At 39.8% G+C, this 20,710-nt stretch overlaps 1 protein-coding gene across 6 annotated transcripts in view; it reads right to left on the minus strand.

Moving 5' to 3' along the window:
• Nucleotides 1-1,588: 1,588 nt before the first annotated feature.
• card14 (caspase recruitment domain family, member 14) overlaps nucleotides 1,589-20,710 on the minus strand; it is a 113,260-nt gene continuing 94,138 nt past the window's right edge. For all 6 annotated transcript variants that reach the window (XM_080209580.1, XM_080209575.1, XM_080209581.1 and 3 more), the window contains 8 exons: nucleotides 20,059-20,182; nucleotides 15,424-15,667; nucleotides 11,476-11,539; nucleotides 10,056-10,182; nucleotides 9,437-9,598; nucleotides 7,761-7,885; nucleotides 6,687-6,802; nucleotides 1,589-3,455 (listed from right to left, as the gene is read on the minus strand). In XM_080209580.1, the coding sequence (XP_080065706.1) occupies nucleotides 3,251-3,455; nucleotides 6,687-6,802; nucleotides 7,761-7,885; nucleotides 9,437-9,598; nucleotides 10,056-10,182; nucleotides 11,476-11,539; nucleotides 15,424-15,667; nucleotides 20,059-20,182 (1,167 nt within the window). In that variant the 3' untranslated portion in view covers nucleotides 1,589-3,250. The remainder of the gene's footprint in view (nucleotides 3,456-6,686; nucleotides 6,803-7,760; nucleotides 7,886-9,436; nucleotides 9,599-10,055; nucleotides 10,183-11,475; nucleotides 11,540-15,423; nucleotides 15,668-20,058; nucleotides 20,183-20,710) is intronic.

Consider the following 20,710-nt stretch of genomic DNA (forward strand, 5'->3'; position numbering starts at 1 on the left):
GGAAATGGGACAATTGCTCACAAGACTTTATTATCAAGATCCCACTTGCTGCTCAGAGGTTCCAATTATAACCTGTTCTCTTAAGCAGGCAGCAATGAACAGATTAATTTTAAAAATAAAGATACTGATCAGGCATTAATGGTGTAATCGCAACTTGACTGCAATATTAAAAAGATGTCTGATCAGGGAACCCACTGGGACTTCACAGCCAGGCCAACACATTGGGAAGAGAAAATGGGAACAAGAAGAGGCCTGAAAAGAAAAGTTATTTTGTGGAACTTCTTGGTGTATCCCAGGAGGAGGAGGAGGGGGAGGAGGGGAAATACCAATCTTACCTGACAAAGGAGGTTTAAGGTGCCCCTGTCCTGTGTGAAACTGCCACAATTTAGCTGTGTGCCTGGAATCATCCTCTTGATCCCTAGCAGCAGAACTCTTCCACGCACAATTTTGCTCCTATTTGCCAGCCAGTTGTCATTTGGGGTTCACTCTGTATCCACTTGCAAACATTTTTTAATGCATAATACCAAGCTCACCGTTTATATATATATTTTTCAGCTATCTGTTTCTATGTAAAGAAAGACATAAATGGAAACTCACTGATTGCTGACAGTAAGTGATTTGGTTCAGCAATTATAGCTTGATTGAACTAAGACAACATTGTATTTAAAGGATCAAATCAGTTTGTTTAAAGGACAAAGAACAAAAAACAATACAGCACAGGAACAGGCCCTTCAGCCCTCCAAGCCTGCACTGATCATGTCTTCCTAACTAGACCATCCGTTTGTATCCCTCTATCCCCAGTCTGTTCATGTGACTATCTGGATAAGTCTTAAATGATCCTAGCGTGTCTGCCTCAACTACCTTGCCTGGTAGTGTATTCCAGGCCCCCACCACTCTCTGTAAAATATGTCCCCTGCATATCTGTATTGAACCTCGCTCCCCCATCCTTTACCCTGTCACCCCTTGTGTTTGCCATTTCCGACCTGGGAAAATGCTTCCAACTGTTCACCCTATCTATGCCCTTCATAATTTTATAAACTTCCATTAGGTCACCCCTCAACCTCTGTCTTTCCAGGGAGAACAACCCTACTTTATTCAATCTCACCTCATAGGTAAGACCCTCCATATCAGGCAACATCCTGGTAAACCTTTTCTGCACTCTGCAGAATTGCTCTGTTGATAGAAGTTGGATAACGCATCTCTCAGGTACAAAAATATTTAGACTGCTTTTAGAAACACACACTATTCAGTTGGTAGATCTGAACAATTTCATAGATTCCGTCAAATCCTTACAATGCAGAAGGGAGCCATTCAGCCCAGAGCCTGCACCTACCACAATCCAACCCAAGCCCTATCCCCATAACCTCTCATATTTACCCTACTAATCCCCCTGACAAAGGAGCAATTTAGCATAGCCAATCAACCTAACCCACGCATTAAAGGCATTAAATACTTGTTCTGCTGGAAGGAACCAGGCAGTAATTTGTAATGCTGCAGCTTAGATTACAGTTCACAAGTTCTATCAATGCCCATAATATTTTCTTGATTCAAGCAAATCCGACATCCCAGGTACCACACTCAAAACATCTTAAATATTTTAGTCATTTAATAGCTGTTTCATACAAAGAAAATGGGCTTGTGCAGGATTTGCAGCCCATGCAAGCACACGGCATTTTTTTAAAAAAGCAAATAGTTTAAATATATATATTGTATACATATAAGTACAAAAGTTCCAATTAGTAATGAAACAACAGATGGCAGTATCTGGCAATAAGTTACATCATAAACCCAAACACTCAGGTGCCTCTTACGTGTTTTGCTAGCAAAAATTATAAGATAACCTTACTGGTACTAGGTAATTATAAGATTAACCTTAATGGTACTAGGTAAACATGCAAGCACTGACAGGTGTCAATGTGTTTATCATAGTCACTGTATCACATTTACAACTTCCATTTTGTCATCTCATAAAACATGTGATATTCATGATTTTAAATGTGGACTATGTTCAGTACAGAGTTTTCTGAAGCTGCCTTTTTTAAAAAAATGGACATTATAGGGCTGCAGTGGTGGCTGCTGAGGGTCAGATGATGGCTGCAATTTCTGTACAGTCTCAGAATGATGCCAAGCTTCCATAAAGTTCCTAATTAAACGGCCAAGGATTGAGTGCCTGCCTTGAATGGATATGTCAAGACAAAGCCTTTTCTGGAATTCACACCTCCTGTTGTTTGTGGATTTTTCCAAACCTCAAAATCCATGGACTCCCTGTCTCTGAGTTCCAAACTGTAAAAGTTCATCATTGTATAAGATTTTCAGGGTGAATAAATAAAATAAATAAATAATCCTCTTTACTTAGGCTCACAGAAAGCATGCTTATTCAAATTGATCGTACGCTCAGGGGTTAAGAAACATTCACATCTTCCCTTTCAAAAGCGCACTGATTATGGACAATAAGGGAAGGGAACAATATTTTCCATTCTCTCTCATCCTGTCTGTAACAATCCTACAACCTTTCTTAAACTCAGAAAGATATTTCAAAGTAACTTACAAAGTAGAAAAAAAAGTAGCAATATCCAAGAATTTTAATTCCATCAAGGACTGTGGGCCTCCCTGACAATGACAACATTTGTTGCCCATCCCTAATGCCCTTGAAAAGCTGGTGGTGAGCAGATTTCTTGATTTACTGCAGTCCATCTGGTAAGTGTAATTAAAAGATCCTATGCAACCTTTTTGCAAAAATATATTTCCACAATTTTAATCATTGCCATTGAAATTCATGGAAACTATCCCTACCATATGATTTACTTGTTTTTACAATACTGAATTAGTTGAAGACAGCTTATGTTTGAAGAGCTTAAAGGAAATTCAGCGTCCAGCTAATCACAATGCCACAAGTGCAGAAGTGGGAAGTTTTATTTTTGTTCAACACCCAATAAGAGTATTCCCCTTTCCTATTTCTCTCTTTTTCCAAGCTACAATCATGCCAATTAGTGGGGGAGGGAGAATGGGGGAGGGGCATGCAGGGGAAACACATCTTAAAATATATAATAGACTGTTGACTTACACATATAATAAAAACATAAACTGAATTTCCAGAGGTCTGCGTGAAAAATTAACAAAATCCTGTGTTTGAAAACATATCAATGGGAATTTCCTTTTCCGCTCAGCCCATGTCTTAAGTGTGAGGGAAAAGTTCACCCACTGATTAAACTCTTCAGTTTTTCTTGCACGCAATCCATAGACAAGTACACTAGAGCGGTGCTTGTTCAATCCAGACAATTTTCTTTTGCTCTTCCTTTATTGCTGCTTTTACTAAGTTGACGAGTGATTCAAGGTCACTCCAGCCATCAGCTATACTGTTGTACAGGCATGGCAGTGTGTCCAAGCAAGCCTCCTCCCTTCGAGAACACTCCAATAGCAAATCCTCAGTCACTCCATATTTCTGCAAGATTTTTCTAAACAAATCAAGAATACATTAATGTATCTTATGCCCCAAAAGTACAGGATCCTGAAAAAGAAGAAAGTGAATTAAAACCCAAAACTTCAGTTACACCACCAAAATGTATTTTCTTGCTGAGAAAATAACGTTGTTAATTCCAGTTAAAGAATTGCTCAGTGGAATCTTGTGTTCACATCGTTCAAAGAATAGGATGACATAAGTAAAGGGACAGTATCTATTGTATAATACTAGTACTGATCAGGAGACCGATTTGGAGGGTAATTATGTATTAATTTAGTGCCTTTAACGTAAAGAGAATCCCAAGACAAGTCACAATGGAAGTAGATGAATGCCAAGCCATGGGTCACAGATTGGGATGCGTGTTAAGTGGATTTATAATGATGAAGAGAGAAATGCTGCCAATATAGATTAGCAAGGACAGATGTTTTGGATGAATGGAATTTAGTACAGGGGAGGATATGGGCAGCTAAATTTGGACAAGTTGGACCTTATGGAATGGAATGAACTGACTCAGTCACTTGCCAATGTCCTGACCATCTTAGGTGTCAATGTCCAAACGGGTCAGTTCACATCATGTAACAGTAAGAAGTGGCTGAGTGAACTGGATACAATAGAACCAATGGGCGCTCACAACATCTTGACTGTAGCGTTGAAGATTTGCACACCAGAATTAGCTGTTCCCCTAATCAACCTGTTCCAGTGTAGAGTTTAGAAGAATGAGGGGAGATCTCATTGAGACGTATAAGATGATGAATGGGATGGATAGGATAGAGGTGGAGAGACTCTTCCCGCTCAAAAAAGACAGTAGGACTAGGGGGCACAGCCTCAAGATAAAGGGGAGGCGGTTTAGAACGGAGTTGAGGAGGAACTTCTTCACTCAAAGGGTGGTGAATCTCTGGAATTCTCTGCCCGTTGAAGTGGTGGAGGCTGCCTCGCTAAATATTTTTAAGAAGCGGGTTGATGGGTTCTTGATAAAAGAGGGGATTAAGGGTTATGGGGAGAGGGCGGGAAAGTGGAACTGAGCCACGACAGATCAGCCATGATCTTATTGAATGGCGGGGCAGGCTCGAAGGGCTAGATGGCCTACTCCTGCTCCTATTTCTTATGTTCTTATAATGGCACTTGATGTCCAACTGACAATCTGGACATTACTGAGGTTTATCCGATCCACAAAAAATACCCTGTAAAAATCTAGTTCAATTAAACTTGTTTAAGCTGTCATTTATGATAAGCTGTTTCCCTTATTGTTATTTCATGAAATGATGTTCTAGTAGGCATGACACTAAAACGTAAGTCATGCTTTGAAGCTGTAACAACATTGTAATGCTCTCAGTCGGGTAGGAATGTAAACTGGCCGCAAGTGTGCTTTCTATAATGTCCTGGAATTTAAAATCCATCCCAAAACCATCTTTTTGGCCAAGATATTCTCCCTTCATCATCGATGAATTCGGTCAACTAACATTATAGCTAGTTTCAATAATTTAGAGCATATTTATTAAATATCACACTAATTGAACACCATGGTATTACAATATTATTGAAGATTCTGACAGGTGCTTCTTTCTCAACTGGACATGATTCCAGGCTGCAGAGCCAGCCAAAACATTTTTCATACAATATCAAGTTGCCAAAATCAAATGACTTGCATACAAACTGTGCTTATGTAAATAAGGTTGCTTATACAAATTTTGCTCTTGTTATTACAGTAACCCTGCTAAATTATTTAAAGTAGGTGATGAATAGGAACTTTAGGGGCTTAGCAACAGGCATGCAAGAGGAAAAGTTGCAACTAAACAAGAATAAAAGATGATCTGTTCTATCCACAAATTTGCTCCCAGTGCCATTTCAAAAAAAATCAGCATGCACAAAATCGCAGTCTCTGTTGCGCACATAGACAAAGGAAATGACACTTGCTCACACGCTACTATTTTCATACTTTGTATTCGTGCAGCCACAAATAATGGTGGAGACACAGATGATGACGGTTAAAGGAAGTAATTAATCCATAAAAGTATACAACTGCCATCAACATTTAATTTAGTATATTATGATGCTGGTACAATTTGTGACAAAATTACAGAGAGATAATTCATAAAGCAAATTGGGGAGATTTGCATTAAGAGGCTCTCGTGCCTTAGTGATTTTTTAAAATGATCTAAACAGTAATATAAAAATGCATCTCAGCAAAGTTTTGTTAGTGTCAAGGGTGCTTTGATGCATCTGTATATTGAATAACTTGCTAACTGAAATAGAAAAGTATTTTCACCTCCAGTGTTCTAAATTTTTCTGTCCCTTTTGGTACATTGCTGATGAATGAAATTTTAAAGGCGAAATTCGATTACTTATGAAAATGTTTGGTGAGTGTGCATAGAGGCATTTTTATATTAGCACTTGACCAATTCATGTTGCAGGAGAGTAATTTTCTCCCATTAACACTGTCAACACTGGCCTTTGTAAACTGGCAGCAAAAATGTAGATCTACCTTCCCCTTGGCAAAAAGGAAACCTTAGCTATGCAAAAACAGGGAACCTGTGCACTCATACTGCTCTCCTGATATCTGAATTAATCAAACATGAATGAGAAAGCGCCTTACTGCTTCTGCAGACACAGGCTGCATCCAAATGCCCTATTTTGCATGGAGCCAAATGTAAATTAATGGGATGATGATGAAAACTTTCCTACAATGTAAATTTGCATACATCAGAATTGTGTACAGTTTAGTTGACAATATATGGAATTTCTTAATGCTGCCATACATGTGAACAACTGCTTATTGAAACAATTATTGCTGTAGAAATCATTACTTTAAAATATAGGGCAGTTCCCAAATTAGTTTGATCTCATTAGAATAACAGCATATGAACAAACTTGTGTGCCCTGTTGTTGTAAAGTCAGGTTACTGGAGCTGCTACCTTTCCCAGCCAACTTGACTACTTGCTTGTCAGAGGATAACCAACTTTGCAATTATAAGACTAGGCTGAAATCACCTGTTCTGCTCTTGTTACATGCCACCAACAGCATCAAGGCCAACTTGGTCAGTCTGCGGCTTTGAGAAAGTACTTGAGAGAAAACTGAATCTAACTATGCAAACATCTTTGCAATCTAGCACCTGGAAGACTAATAGGTTTAGAAATTACCATAATTATAAACAGCAAACAAAATATATACCAGGAGTAAACGATGAACTCAGTTATTTCAGTAATCCATGCAATACAGGTTGACTTACTTAATTTTCTTCATGTTTTTCTCACAGAGACGGATGACAATGACAATTGGATAGATCTCCACCTTATGTAACCGCTTCACACAATCCAGACCAAGTTCCAATAGGCAGTGGACATTCTGTAACAAAACATCACAGAAACCAAAGCATTTTGATTTCAGTTTAGTCATTCAATCAAGTTTTAGTACACTGGAAAACTACCAATGGGATTATGTGGAACATGCTTACTCCTAATTTATATTAAAACTGCTGGTTATTTTAGAGTTAGCTCATCTCAGCAGTGGAATTCTTTAATTGCTTCACTAGGTGAAGAAGTAAACATCAGATTGAATGGCGGGGCAGGCTCGAGGGGCTAGATGGCCTACTCCTGCTCCTATTTCTTATGTTCTTATGTTCTAGATTGGTGTTTCTATTCCTAATTATCGACTAAACCCTCCTTTGCCTTTTCACCTTCTGGGCTGCTGGCTTGATGTTAAATAGAAATAAACAGATTAAGATGTATTTTTTTGACGGAAGATTAAATGGATGGGGTGGAGTTCATGCTCAGTGGTGTGCATATCATCTATAGAAGCTGGAGGCTTGATGTGATGAATAAGAGTAACTTCCCTCATGATTTCTTGCGTTCTTAAAAAGGGATAGATAAAACACACAAATATACCAATAAACGGTGGGTGTTATTATACTAAACAAACTTGTTACTTTTTGTGGAAGAGAATTGACCTGATTTGGAAGCTGACCAAGCTCAATCACATTTCTTGTGACACTTCTGTTTTTATTCCATAATTTAGTAAAGTTTGCTAATTATTTGACCAACTCACTAGATGAAAAACACAAGAGCAATGGGAAACATGAGGGCAAGAGGAACTGTAAAAAATGGCAGTGGCCAGGTATACATCATAGAAGCACTTTTCCTTTCCCTACCTATTGATTATGAATTAGATGAAAAGGAACCACAGATAAAGATTAGATAATGGGTTGGGCAACAGTGGGAGAGCAAGAAATATAAACTAAAGACTGGTGAAAGGAAACCAAAATCCAAATTAGTCAGAACAGCAGGCTTGAAAGCACTGATATTACCTTAGCAACTACAGCCTCTACTGCCGTCCGTGTGTAACAAGAGCGAAGTGAGTTCTGTACTTCTTTCACGCCCAAAATATCCCCTTTTCCATCTTTCTCGGCATATTCTGCATTATTCAAGCATTCTAAAAAAAAAGCTCTAATGAGAAATACAGACTCAATACAGGCAGAACAGACTCGATACAGGCCGAGCAGACTTGATGGGCTGAATGGCCTATTTCTGCTCCTTCATCTTAAGGTCAAATTGATGAAATTTATAAACTAAATACGATATGAATCTATATTTCATAAATCAAACATTTAAATATGTTCGATGCCATCTTGGGATCTGTGGACATAGTATGGAGTTTCTTTCAGGTTGGGTACTTCATAAATACACATTTAGATTTACTGTAAAATTCTATGCTTGTCAAGATGTGACGTGCCAGTGGAACAAAACACTTTTGCATCTATTGTGGTTGATGGTAAATATTCATCATGGAGTTCGGTTTTGAGTGGTGTGCCTCAGGGATCTGTTTTGGGGCCACTGCTGTTTGTAATTTTTATTAATGATCTGGATGAGGGTATAGTTGGGTGGATTAGTAAGTTTGCTGATGACACCAAAGTCGGAGGTGTGGTAGATTGTGATGAAGGGTGTCATAGTTTGCAGGAAGACTTAGACAGGTTGTAGAGCTGGGCCGAGAGGTGGCGGATGGAGTTTAATGCGGAGAAGTGTGAGGTAATTCACTTTGGTAGGAATAACAGATGTGTCGAGTATAGGGCTAACGGGAGGACTTTGAATAGTGTGGATGAGCAGAGGGATCTAGGTGTGTGTGTACATAGATCCCTGAAAGTTGGGAGTCAAGTAGATAAGGTTGTTAAGAAGGCATACGGTGTCTTGGCGTCTATTGGTAGGGGGATTGAATTTAGGAGTCGCAGCGTCATGTTGCAACTGTACACAACTCTGGTGTGGCCGCACTTGGAGTACTGTGTGCAGTTCTGGTCCCCACATTATAGGAAGGATGTGGAGGCTTTGGAGAGGGTGCAGAGGAGGTTTACCAGGATGTTGCCTGGTATGGAGGGGAGGTCCTATGAGGAGAGGCTGAGGGATTTGGGGTTGTTTTCGCTGGAAAGAAGGCGGCTAAGAGGGGATCTTATTGAAACATATAAGATGATTAGAGGTTTAGATAGGGTGGATAGTGATAGCCTTTTTCCTCTGATGGAGAAATCTAGCACGAGGGGGCATGGCTTTAAATTAAGGGGTGGTAGTTATAGGACGGATGTCAGGGGTAGGTTCTTTACCCAGAGGGTGGTGAGGGATTGGAATGCCCTGCCTGCTGCAGTTGTAAATGCGCCTAGTTTGGGGGCGTTTAAGAGATCCGTGGATAGGTTTATGGACGAGAAGGGATTGGTTTAGGTTAGTGGGTCATTGTTTTGTAACTGGTCGGCGCAACATCGTGGGCCGAAGGGCCTGTTCTGCGCTGTAATGTTCTATGTTCTATGTTCTATTGTTTGGTCCATGCATGCTGAGATGAGTATAGCCCATATCAAGTCTAAAATCTTCTCGATTAATTTCCAGCATTGATGGAAATTAAAACAAAGCCTGTAGGTGAATGCCCATCTTAAAGAATTATTTGTTGAAATATTAAATAAATAAAGTTTTCTCCCATTTATTTGTGACTCTGAAGATACCTTACCAGAAGCACACTTTTCATACTCCGCTAAGTCTTTCAGCTTCTCAAGCACAACTTTTCCAATTCGAGTGGGCGCAATGATCACTGGTCGCAGAGAGGGTGGGTGGCAGGGCCTGACCAGCGAATAGGGCATTAAAGTGAAACAATTACCAGGAGGCTGGTCATCTAGAATAAATCATGTTAAAATGTTAGAATTAGAAACAATAATTGTAATTTTTGGATTCAAATACAAAAGAGAAATAATAAAGCTAAGGGTGATATTGAGTGCCAAATCTGGTACACAGCCAGCACTAATAATATGAGGCAGTATCAACTAATATCTGATTAACCCAAAATGCCATGACAATACCACTGGTTCCTGAACATCACTTAGTTTACAGAATGAATTACAACCATAGAGGAGGAAGTATGTTTATGGTTGGCTGGATTCTAGTGCAAAAGGCTAGAGATTTTAAAAAGAATTGACAATCTTGTGCTCAAATTTCAGTTTTGCCATCCATATATTAGAAGACTTTGACCGCATGGTAAAATCAGTATTTGAATGATGGTCACTTAGGGCCCTTATGAATTAGATGATCACAACAGTTATTATAAGAGATCTACTTCAGTCTGTGACTCTCACCTTGTTCTTTGTCAGGATTGATGGTACCACAGTCAAATGATAACCATAATGGATTTCTCTGACTTTTATCAGTGCTGACTATTCTCACGAGTTTACTTTGACGTGAAGAAGATGTTTTCCGATCTCGCTGGAAAAACAAGCAAAACAGAGAGTATTAGGAAACAGCGGACTGAACTGAAAGAAGTAAGCAATTTATTTGCATTTTCAATGAGTTAAAAGGTTCCTGTGATAAATTTACTTTGAAAGGCTGAAGTTACTTAGAGCAAACAGTTAATCCTGGAAGGTATCTATTAAGAGCCTTATGCCTTCCTTACATTACACAATGTTACCACACAATGTTATGTACACATACATGGGTGGAACACATATGCCACCAAGAGACACAAGACAAACACTGCTCCCCAGCCATTACCACAATCTCTTTCAACCTCAGCTTCTAGTCTCCGGCTACAGTAGTGAAGTGCAACATCATTTTCCTAGTTCAGTTTGATTTATTATCTTCATGTGTACTGGGATATGGTAAAAGGTATTGTTTCTTGTGCGCTATACAGACAAAGCATATGATTCATAGAGTACATGGGGGAGAAGGAAAGGAGAAGAGTGCAGACTGTACTGTTACAGTCACAGCTATGGTGTAGAGAAAGGTCAGCTTAATGTAAGGTAGGCCCATTCAAAGGTCTGATGGCAGCAGGGAAGAAACTGTTCTCGAGTAGGTTGGTACATGAGCTCAGACTTTCGTATCTTTTTCCCGACAGAAGAAGATAGAAGAGAGAATATGTCCGGAGTGCCTGGGGTCCTTAATTATGCTGGAAGCGGGAAGTGTGGATGGAGTCAGTGGATGGGAGACTAGTTTATGTTATTGACTGGGCTACGTTCACAACGCTAGTTCATAAAATTTAAATATGTTTCACACAAAGATTCCTGACTTGTCATGCAAGTGTTTGGAGTTTGGATGAAGTATGATTACAGATGCATCAGTTAGTTTAAAATATGCCTAGCTCAGGAGTAGGTTTGATTCAACCACGTATATTCAGTGTCACATTCCCAATGTCCATCTGTTTTACCCACTATTTACGAAATCCCATAAAATATTATTAGTGTGTACATGCATTGTGTGAAGTAATGCTTTGAAGTACAACAATGGAAATGCCCCGGCAGAGATCCAGCACTGTAACTAGGTAGCACCATCTAATCCATAAAGCAGACACTTTGTTGTTCTTTGTTCTTTATAATGGAGCTGGGTCTCCATGTAAAGAACATTATATCCCACCAATTGCATCAGTAGAACGGGAATTGTTATTTTGTTGTATAAATTATTCATGAGTTTCTAATCCACCTTGCTATCTTTGTTGATAACATTTCAGCACTATATCAATGGGAGCCCTTTTAAAATATCTTATATTAGTATTAAACAATTTACCTTTTTAATTGATGGAGTCTGTTGAGCCATGTTCTGAATCATCCCAATCAACAGCTGTTGAGCCCTAAACAGAAATAAGATATCTTTAGCTGACAGAATATTGATAACTAAGTTTCTTCAGAACTAGGAATCCTGGAAAGTCTCCCCCTCCTTGGCTGAAGCCAATTGCAGCTCTCCTGATTAGCTAACTCGGTATAAATCATGGATTAAACCTGGGACTTTTCCGTCCATGTGATTCCCAATAGGATTAGTGTACCCAATACTACGAAAGATAGTTTAAGATGGGAAGCATCATTTTTTATACTTTTGTAGCCCAAGTAAAGTCAACCTAGTTTTCTACAACATATTGACTTCAATAACTAAATTAATATATCCATAAGATCATAAGACATAGGATCAGAAGTGGGCCATTGGCCATCGAGTCTACTCCGCCATTCAATTAGATCATGATGGATCTGAAGAGATAATCCTAAACTTCACTTTCCTGTCTTATCCCCATTACCTTTGATTCCCTTATAGATTGAAAGTCTGTCTATCTCAGCTTGGAACATATTTAACAACCCTATCTCTACAGCCTTCTGCAGTAAAGAATTCCACAGATTCACTATCCTCAGAGAAGAAATTCCTCCATATTGCTGTCTTAAATGGGTGATCCCTGACTCTGTGATTATGCCTTCTGGTCCTAGACCCTCCCACAAGAGGGAACAACCTACCCTGTCAAGCCCCTGAGAATCCTACGTGTCTCAATAAGATTGCTTCTCATTCTTTTTTTTAATATTCATTAGTGGGACATGCCAGCATTTATTGCCCATCCCTAGTTGCCCAAGGGCATTTAAGAGTCAACCACATTGCTGTGGCTCTAGAGTCATATCTAGGCCAGACCAGTTAAGGACAGCAGATTTTCTTCCCTAAAGGACCTTAGTGAACCAAATGGGTTTTTCTGACAATCAACAATAATTTCACGATCATCAGTAGATTCCTAATTCCAGATTTTTTTTATTGAATTCAAATTCCACTATCTGCCGTGGTGGATTCAAACTGGATCCCCAGGGTTTCTGGATCAACAGTCAAAGGATAATACCACTAGGCCATCACCTCCCCATTCTTCTATGAGTACAGGCCTAACATACTTAACCTCTGCTCATAAAATAATCCTCCAGACCTGGAATCAACCTAGTGAACCTTCCCTGGGCTGCTTCTAGTGCCAGTATTTTCCTTTCCTTAGATAGAGGGACAGAAAATGTTCACAGTATTCTAGGTGTGGTATAGCTGGAATCTTGTATAGTTTTAGCAAGACTTCCCTAATTTTATATTCAATTCTCTTTGAAATAATGGCCAACATTCAATTTGCCTTCCCTATTACGTGCTGAACCTGCAAGCTAACTTCTTGTAATTTATGCATGAAGACCCCCAAATCAATCTGTGCTGCAGCTTTCTGCGGTCTTTCTCCAATTACATAATATTCAGCTTCTTTATTCTTCCTACCAAAATACATAACTTCACATTTTCCTACATTATATTCAATCTGTCAAGTTTTTGCCCATTCACTTATCTATACCCTCCCGTAGACTCTGTTCATCCTCATCACTTGCCTTCCCATCTATTTTTGTGTTATCCACAAATTGGCATTCCCTTTCCTTGTCCAATTTATTAATATGTATTGTAAATAATTGTGGCCCCAGCATTGAGCCCTGTAGCACTTCACTAGTTACAGGTTGTCACCCCGAAAATGCCCCTCTTATCCCAACTGTGTCTTCTATTAGTTGGCCAATCCTCTCTGCATATTAATATATTACATCCAACACCATGGACTCTTACCTTTTGTGCAGCACCTTAGCAAATGCTTTTTGGAAATCCAAGTATATTTATCTACTGGTTCCTCTTTATCTATCCTGCACCTTAGCACCTCAAAGAAGTCTAATAAATTTGTCAGTCATGATTTCCCCTTCATGAAGCTATGATGCCTGCAATTGATTATATTATGTATTTCTAAATTTCCCAAAAGAGGCGTTAAGCTAACTGGCCTATAATTATCTGTTTTATGTCTCCTTTCCTTTTTGAATAAGGGATACATTCCAATCCTCTGGGATAGTTCCATAACTTTAGGGTTCTTGGAAGAGTATTACCAGTGCATCCACTTGCTCTGTTGCTACTTCCTTTAATATCCTAGGATGCAAATCATCACTTCCAGGGGACTTAAACACCTTTAGCTCCATCAGTTTGCCTCATATGTTTCCTCTAGTGATAGTTATTGTATTTATTCCTCCCCCCAGTCCTTTGCCCCTTGATTATTTAGCATTTTTTGAAATGCTAGTAGCATTTTCCTATGTGAAACTGACACAAAATATTTATTTAGCTCCTCTGCCATTTCCTGGTTCCCCAATATTATTTCCACAGTCTCATTCTCTAAGGAGCCTATGTTCAGTTTGGCCTCTCTCTTCCTTTTTATATATTTAAAGAAGCTCTTACTACTCTCTACCTTCCTGATGTGTTACAGTGTTTGCAGCTCAGCCTCCAGCTCAATCACTCTAAGCTGTGCCTTCTCAAGTCACAAACACTTATTGTTATCCAAAGCTGCAGCCTTGGCACGTCATCTAACTTGCCATCCCTAATAATGTGTTTTAAATAATAATTATTAATTAATTAATTAATTAATTAGTTTATTTATTATGCTTTTTGTACATTTTATTAAATAATCACCACGTTGTGCACAAGGGTGCACCTCTGTTTACTTCTCTAATGTTAACTCCATTCCATTTGGGACTATTTGTATTACATTACTACATAGGCCCTAACTTTCCCTTATTCTAGATACTGAGGCAATGGCAATGCTACTAATGATGCTACTTGGAAGAAATACTTAACTCAGCACAGAGTAATTACTAAAAATGGAACCTTCTAGTCTGTATAATTCACCTACATGTTGGTTTTGCCAACTGAATGATTTACTGAGCTTTATTTAATTTGTTTGCAGCTTTGGTACCTGACCAATGCAGTTAGATGCTAGAGTGTGGAAATATTTGGATGTCTTGTAGGCTACATCAAGTTTAAGCTTTAAGTGACTCCGGGCCATGCGGTATATGACATAATCACATCAGCAAATTCAGAAACAGTGAGCCAACGAAAGCAGACTGAAAGCACCATTCCAGAATAATGAGACCTGGATTCACTTCAGCATTCTTCACAAACTAAGTCCCAAACTTATAAAGAGAATTGGAAGAATTAGTATAAGGATCAATCCAAGTGATGTACCTTCATGCAGCTGATTACAAAATTAACATCTCTTAAGGGTGTTCAAGCAACAAAGGGAAAATAATTACTAAGTTAAAAGATAAATAAAATTAAATACAAGGAGAAATGTGTTTTGGCTGTCCATGCGCAGAACCATACTCACCAGGAACACAAATCAGAAATGGTCAAAAGACATGTTAAATTGTCCAAATGCAGGCAACGCTTTAACTTTTTTAATGCACTGTGTCACAGAGTGCAGGAATGCAGACCTGACTTTCCTGCATAGAGTGCATTGAGATTTTCTCAGCTGCATTGTAATGAACACAGAGCAGGGAGGCAGCATGGATTGCTGACCTTGGCTCAACATCTCTTCATTCAAGGAAGCAAAAACTAGATGTATAGTTACCACAGAAGTTCCACAAGTCCTTGGGGGATTAGCAAGGTAAATGCGTAGGATTATGGGGATAGGGCCTGGATGGGATTATTGTCAGTGCTGACTTGATGAGCTGAATGGCCTCCTTCTACACTGTAGGGATTCTATGATTCCAACTCCCAGCAACCAGCTTGTAAGACACCAAAATTTATAGCAATGATATGTATAAAAGTGCTCATGAGCATTTATTTATTTTTCTGAAAGTGCTGCAATGGTCTAAATAAAACACTTTTACTGTGGTTCAGATCACAAAGTCTGACTTCCCAGCACTGTTATGTACTTACCGATAGTAATTTGGAATGGTACCACCATCCACGTCAGCCATGGTGTTGGGATTCACTCTGAATGCTTTCCACTCACTAATGCCTCTGTGCACGGTATCAGTGATATGCAGGATTTCATTGCATTGGATAGTAAATCCTCCCAAAGCTCCATTTTCCTTATCAAATGTAACATTGACTCGGATGTAGAATGAATCACCTGATGTAGCAATCTTCTTCTCAATATTTTCCACTAATGTTTGATAGGCTGATAAAATTAAACAAACACTTTGCGTTATCATGTTTTCTCAGACCACAGCTTAACTTTGACACAGACATTCAACCAAAGCTATAAAAGTATGAGAGGTTTAACATTTTGGATTAAATTTAATTATGATAGTTCAAACAGATTGTATTGTGGGAAAAACAAATGTTTCGGATCAAATAAGTTATGAAATTTAAGCAACACAGTCTTCAAAATGTACCAAGGCATACAGGATTCAATTTTATTTATTCCTGATCCACTATCATATTTCTCATTTCTTTGGAGAAAAATACATTATTACAGCAAATAATTTGATGATTGAGCAAATAAGATCCTATGAGTTATCAAACTTAGCACACGCAACGGGGCTTACTACCCAGGTCATAAATTTTGCTTAAATGATTGATTTTCACTCAAGAAACATTCACTTGCTCCAATAACTATTTTATTATATGGTCAAAACATCCATTTCTCCCCATTTTAATTCCCTAAAATTAGGAAATTCAGAGAGCAAATTCAGTTTGATATGGCTGGCATTGGAAGGAACAGTAAGAAGTCTCACAACACCAGTTAGAAGTCCAACAGATTTATTTGGTATCACGAGCTTTCAGAGCGCTGTGACTTCATCAGGTGGATGAGCGCTCCAAAAGCCCATGATACCAAATAAACCTGTTGGACTTTAACCTGGTATGGTGAGACTTCTTATTGTGCCCAGCCCAGTCCAACACCGGCATCCCCACATCTTGGAAGGAACATTTTAAGGACTGGGGTTAAAAGAAAACTTTGAAATTGATTTGGGGGAGATCACAGTCTTTTTGAAACGCATGGGACTAGTACACAATACCAATCAAATCACGTTGAGGATACCCTCCATTTTGTCGTGTGGCAGTACCACCGTGCCAAAAGGGATAGATTTCAAGCAAATCTAGCAGCTCAAACTTGGGCTTCCAGTGGCACTGAAGGTCTTTAACAGCAGCAGAATTTAAACTTGTGATTTTCTTTCCTATTAATTTATCTATACTCCAGAGTTTCTTTTTAAGCTGCCATGATACAGATTAAAACCTACGTAATGCAGGGTGAGTTAATCCTGTTAAAAAGCACAATTTACTGCAATTTCTATTTTCCAACACAGCCATTAAGTTATTCTTCCACATTCTCTTCTGTCATTATCCTCTGCATGGTCTCTTTAGGCTGACAAAATAGTCCAAGCTGTAAATATTATCTCCAAGACTGGCGGCAGCCTTGCCAGCCACATGGCATTCCAAATACAAAATATTGATTCATTTTAACATATGTGTTCACAGGATGTGGATGAATATGCCAGCATTTGTTGCCTATCCATAATTTGCCCCTGAGAAAGTGATGGTGTGCTGCCTTTGTGAACCAATGCACTGGGCACCTGTGTTCGAATCCCACCATGGCAAGTGGTGGAATTTTTCAACATAAATCAGGAATGAGTCAAAAAACTATCCTCTGGCATTGGTAGGAGATACCACTGCACAGTTCTAGTGGAAACAAAGGCTCGCCTTAACATTGAGGGTACCCTCCATTGTAATCCTGTGGCGCTACCACCATGCCAAAAGGGAGAGATTTCAAACAGATCTAGCAACTCAAACTTAGGCTTCCTGAAGCACTGAGGGTCATTAACATCAGTAGAATTGTAATCTGTGACCACAATCTATAGCCTCAGGGCAAAACATATCCCGACACTCCACCATTATGACCAAGCTGGGGGATCAGTCCTGCTTCCATGAACAGTGGTGTAGGGTACGCAGGCAGCAGTAGGCATACCTAGAAATGAGGTGTCAACCTAGTGAAGCTACAATACAGGATTATTTGCATACCAAGTTCTGAAAGCACCATGTGCTAGAATGAAGTGATCCTACTACAACTAAGGGATTAGATCTAAGGTCTCCAGTCTTGCCACATCCAGTCATGAAAGGTGGCGGACAATTAAACAACTAAGAGAAGGGGGAGGCTGCACAAATAGCCCAGCACATCAGTGCAAAAGTGCATTTGCAACCACGGGCAACATGGTGGCATAATTGTTAGCACTGATGTCTCACAGCTCCAGGCACCCGGGCTGACCGGCCTCCTCTGCACTGTTGGAATTCTTGGATCACTGTCTGTATGGAGTCTGCACGTTCTCCCCATGTCTGCATGTGTTTCCTCTGGATGCTCTTGTTTCCTCCCACAGTCTGAAAGAATGTTGGTTAGGTGCATTGGCAATGCTAAATTCTCCCTCAGTGTACCCAAACAGGCAGTGGAGTGTGGCAACTAGGGGATTTTCACAGTAACTTCATTGCAGTTTTATGTAAGCCTACTTGTGACACTAATAAATAAACTTCAAAAATCTTCAGCCGGAACTGTCCACGTGATATCACGGAACAGCTGAAGGCTCTGGATATTGTAAAGAGTACAGACCCTGACAAAATTCCGACAATAGTACTGACAACTTATCCTTCAGAACTACTCTTGCCCCTGGCCAAGCTGTGCCAATATGGCACAGAAATGGGATCTACCTGTCAATATAGAAAATTGCCCAGGTATATTGACTGGAATTTTACCCTCTCGTCTGCCATGAGAAACTAAGCAGGCGAGGGGTGGATAATGGAAAGGCCCATTGACCTCCGGTGGGATTTTACAGTTCTGGGAAGAGTGAGACCATAAAATCCTGCCCACGCTGGCTACAAAATCCCATCAGTCTACTCTCAATCATCAGGAAAGTGATGGAAGGTGTCCTTGACATCAAGTGACACTTACTCAACAATAACATGCACACTGATATCCAATTTGGATTCCACGAGGACCATTCACCTCCTGATCACATTACAACCTTGTTTCAAACCTGGACAAAAGAGCTGAATGTGATGAGGTGAGAGAGAGTTCCCTTGGCATCAAGGCAGCATTTGACCAAGTGTGGCGTCAAGGAGCCCTGGCAAAATGAATATCAATGAGAATCAGGGTATGAAACTTCCACTGGCTGGAGTCATACCTAGCGCAAAGGAAGATGGTTGTAGTTGTTGGATGTCAGTCATCTCAATCCCAGGACATCACTGCAGGAGTTTCTCCGGGCCATGCCCCAGACCATCCTTAGCCATTTCATAAATGATCATCCTTCCACCATGAGGTCAGAAGTGGGGATGTTTCCTGATGATTACACAACGTTCAGCCCCATTCACCACTCCTCAGGTACTGCAGGTTCTCCTCCAAGCCACCCACTAGCCTGACTTGAAAGTATAGCGCTGTTCCTTCACTGTCACTGAGTCAAAATCCTGGAATTCCCTCCTGACAGCACAATGGACTACGGTTGTTCAAGAAGGCAGCTCACAAACACTTTCTCAAGGGCAATTATTGCAGAGCTAGCCAGTCTTGCCCATATCCTGTAAGAATGAATTTTAAAGAATCTATCATTTCTATGCTCACCGATTTAATTGGCTGCCTTGATTTTAAAATTGCCATCCTCATTTCAAATTGTCTCAGCCCTGTATCCTGAAATTCCTTCCCTATATCTGTCACCCTCTACCTCCTTTTCCTTCTTTCACACACTCTCTTTGACCAAACCTTTTATCATCTGCCCTAATATTACCTCACGTGGCTCAATACTTTTCTTGTTTTGTACTGCTCCTGTGAAGTGCCTCGGTTTTTTTTATTATATTAGAGGTGGTATATGGAGGCATGTTGGCCGGGATTCTCCAGTGGTTCTCACCGGTGGGATTCTCTGCCACAGGTTTCCCACTGACAGCCAGAGGATCCCACTGCCTGTGGACGGCACATCACCTCTCACCACGGAGAAGAATGCTGGTGGGGTGAGGGCTCAGACAATCTCACCCATTTGCTGGAATTCTACTGTCCCACACCCACCACAAAATTGGAATGGGCAAGAGGCAGGCAATGGAAATGTCCGTCAACCCTCGGGTGGGATTTTCTGGTCTTGGGTCAAGCGAGGCTGTGAAATCTCGCCCATTATTGTTATGTCTTACACTGCTATCTACAATAACTGACCAAACCAGCAAACCTAATAATCATACCAAATTCAAATTGAAATTTAAAAAATCAAAACAACACAAAATAAGCATTATTTGGCAACTTTTATGACTGATTTTTTTTTAAAAAGGGCCTAGCGACACTCTCTGTAAAACACTACAGATGCTGGAATCTGAAACAAAAGCAGAAAATGCTGGAAAATCTCAGCAGGTTTAACAAGGTTGGCTCACAGATGCTGTGAGATCGCTCTTATAGCTTTTCTTAATAAAAATTCATCAATTTAATCTTTTCCGAAATCACTGATGATATACCTGAATATAATTGGAACACGTGTTGCTTAGTTTGCCTAATATCTCTATTGACTGTTGAATTAAGGGCATATTTATTCCATCTGTAGTGGAACTTACCCTCTCCTTTGTGTCTGATGGCCAAACAGCATGCCCCTCTAATTTGTTTCAAGGTCCAAACAGCCTCCTCTAAACTGGCATCCTCGAGCACAGTCTTCTTTGGTTCCCTGCCATTATATTCCACCTGTGAATTCATCAGTGTCAATAATCTTTCAGAAAGAAATCAGGTCCTACACAGTCCAACAACCTCTTTTTCAGTGCTATTGTTGAGCATTGTTATAAAATGCAAACGATGGAATGGATGGAAACGTGTGAAATAATTTTAAAAAATTGGTGCTGCAAAAGTGAGAAAAATAAGAAAGGTATGTACAATGTCCTTCTGGCCTTGTCACTGTGTCATTGATTTACTGGATGATTATATGAAAGTGTGGTCAATCTCGTATTTCAAGAACGAGTGAGAAGTTAGGAGGGTTATGTTAAGATGAGAGTTGGGAAAAGGCAATGTATTTATATTTCAGCAATGATTTGAAAATAGCAATAATTATCTTTCACCCTCCTCTTCTCCTGAAAGCATTGACTCATTTCATGGGTGATGATTGCACTCTGGTACCTCACCCATGCAATCATTACTCATATGGCTTCTTTAATAAAGTGGGTTGGCAGACTGGAAATCCTGCTGAAAAAACAGCAGGAGTTAATCCCACTTCCCCGC

This window comes from Carcharhinus amblyrhynchos, chromosome 21 (assembly GCF_965287045.1).
Source record: "Carcharhinus amblyrhynchos chromosome 21, sCarAmb.v2.hapA, whole genome shotgun sequence".
Lineage (NCBI taxonomy): Eukaryota > Metazoa > Chordata > Chondrichthyes > Carcharhiniformes > Carcharhinidae > Carcharhinus > Carcharhinus amblyrhynchos.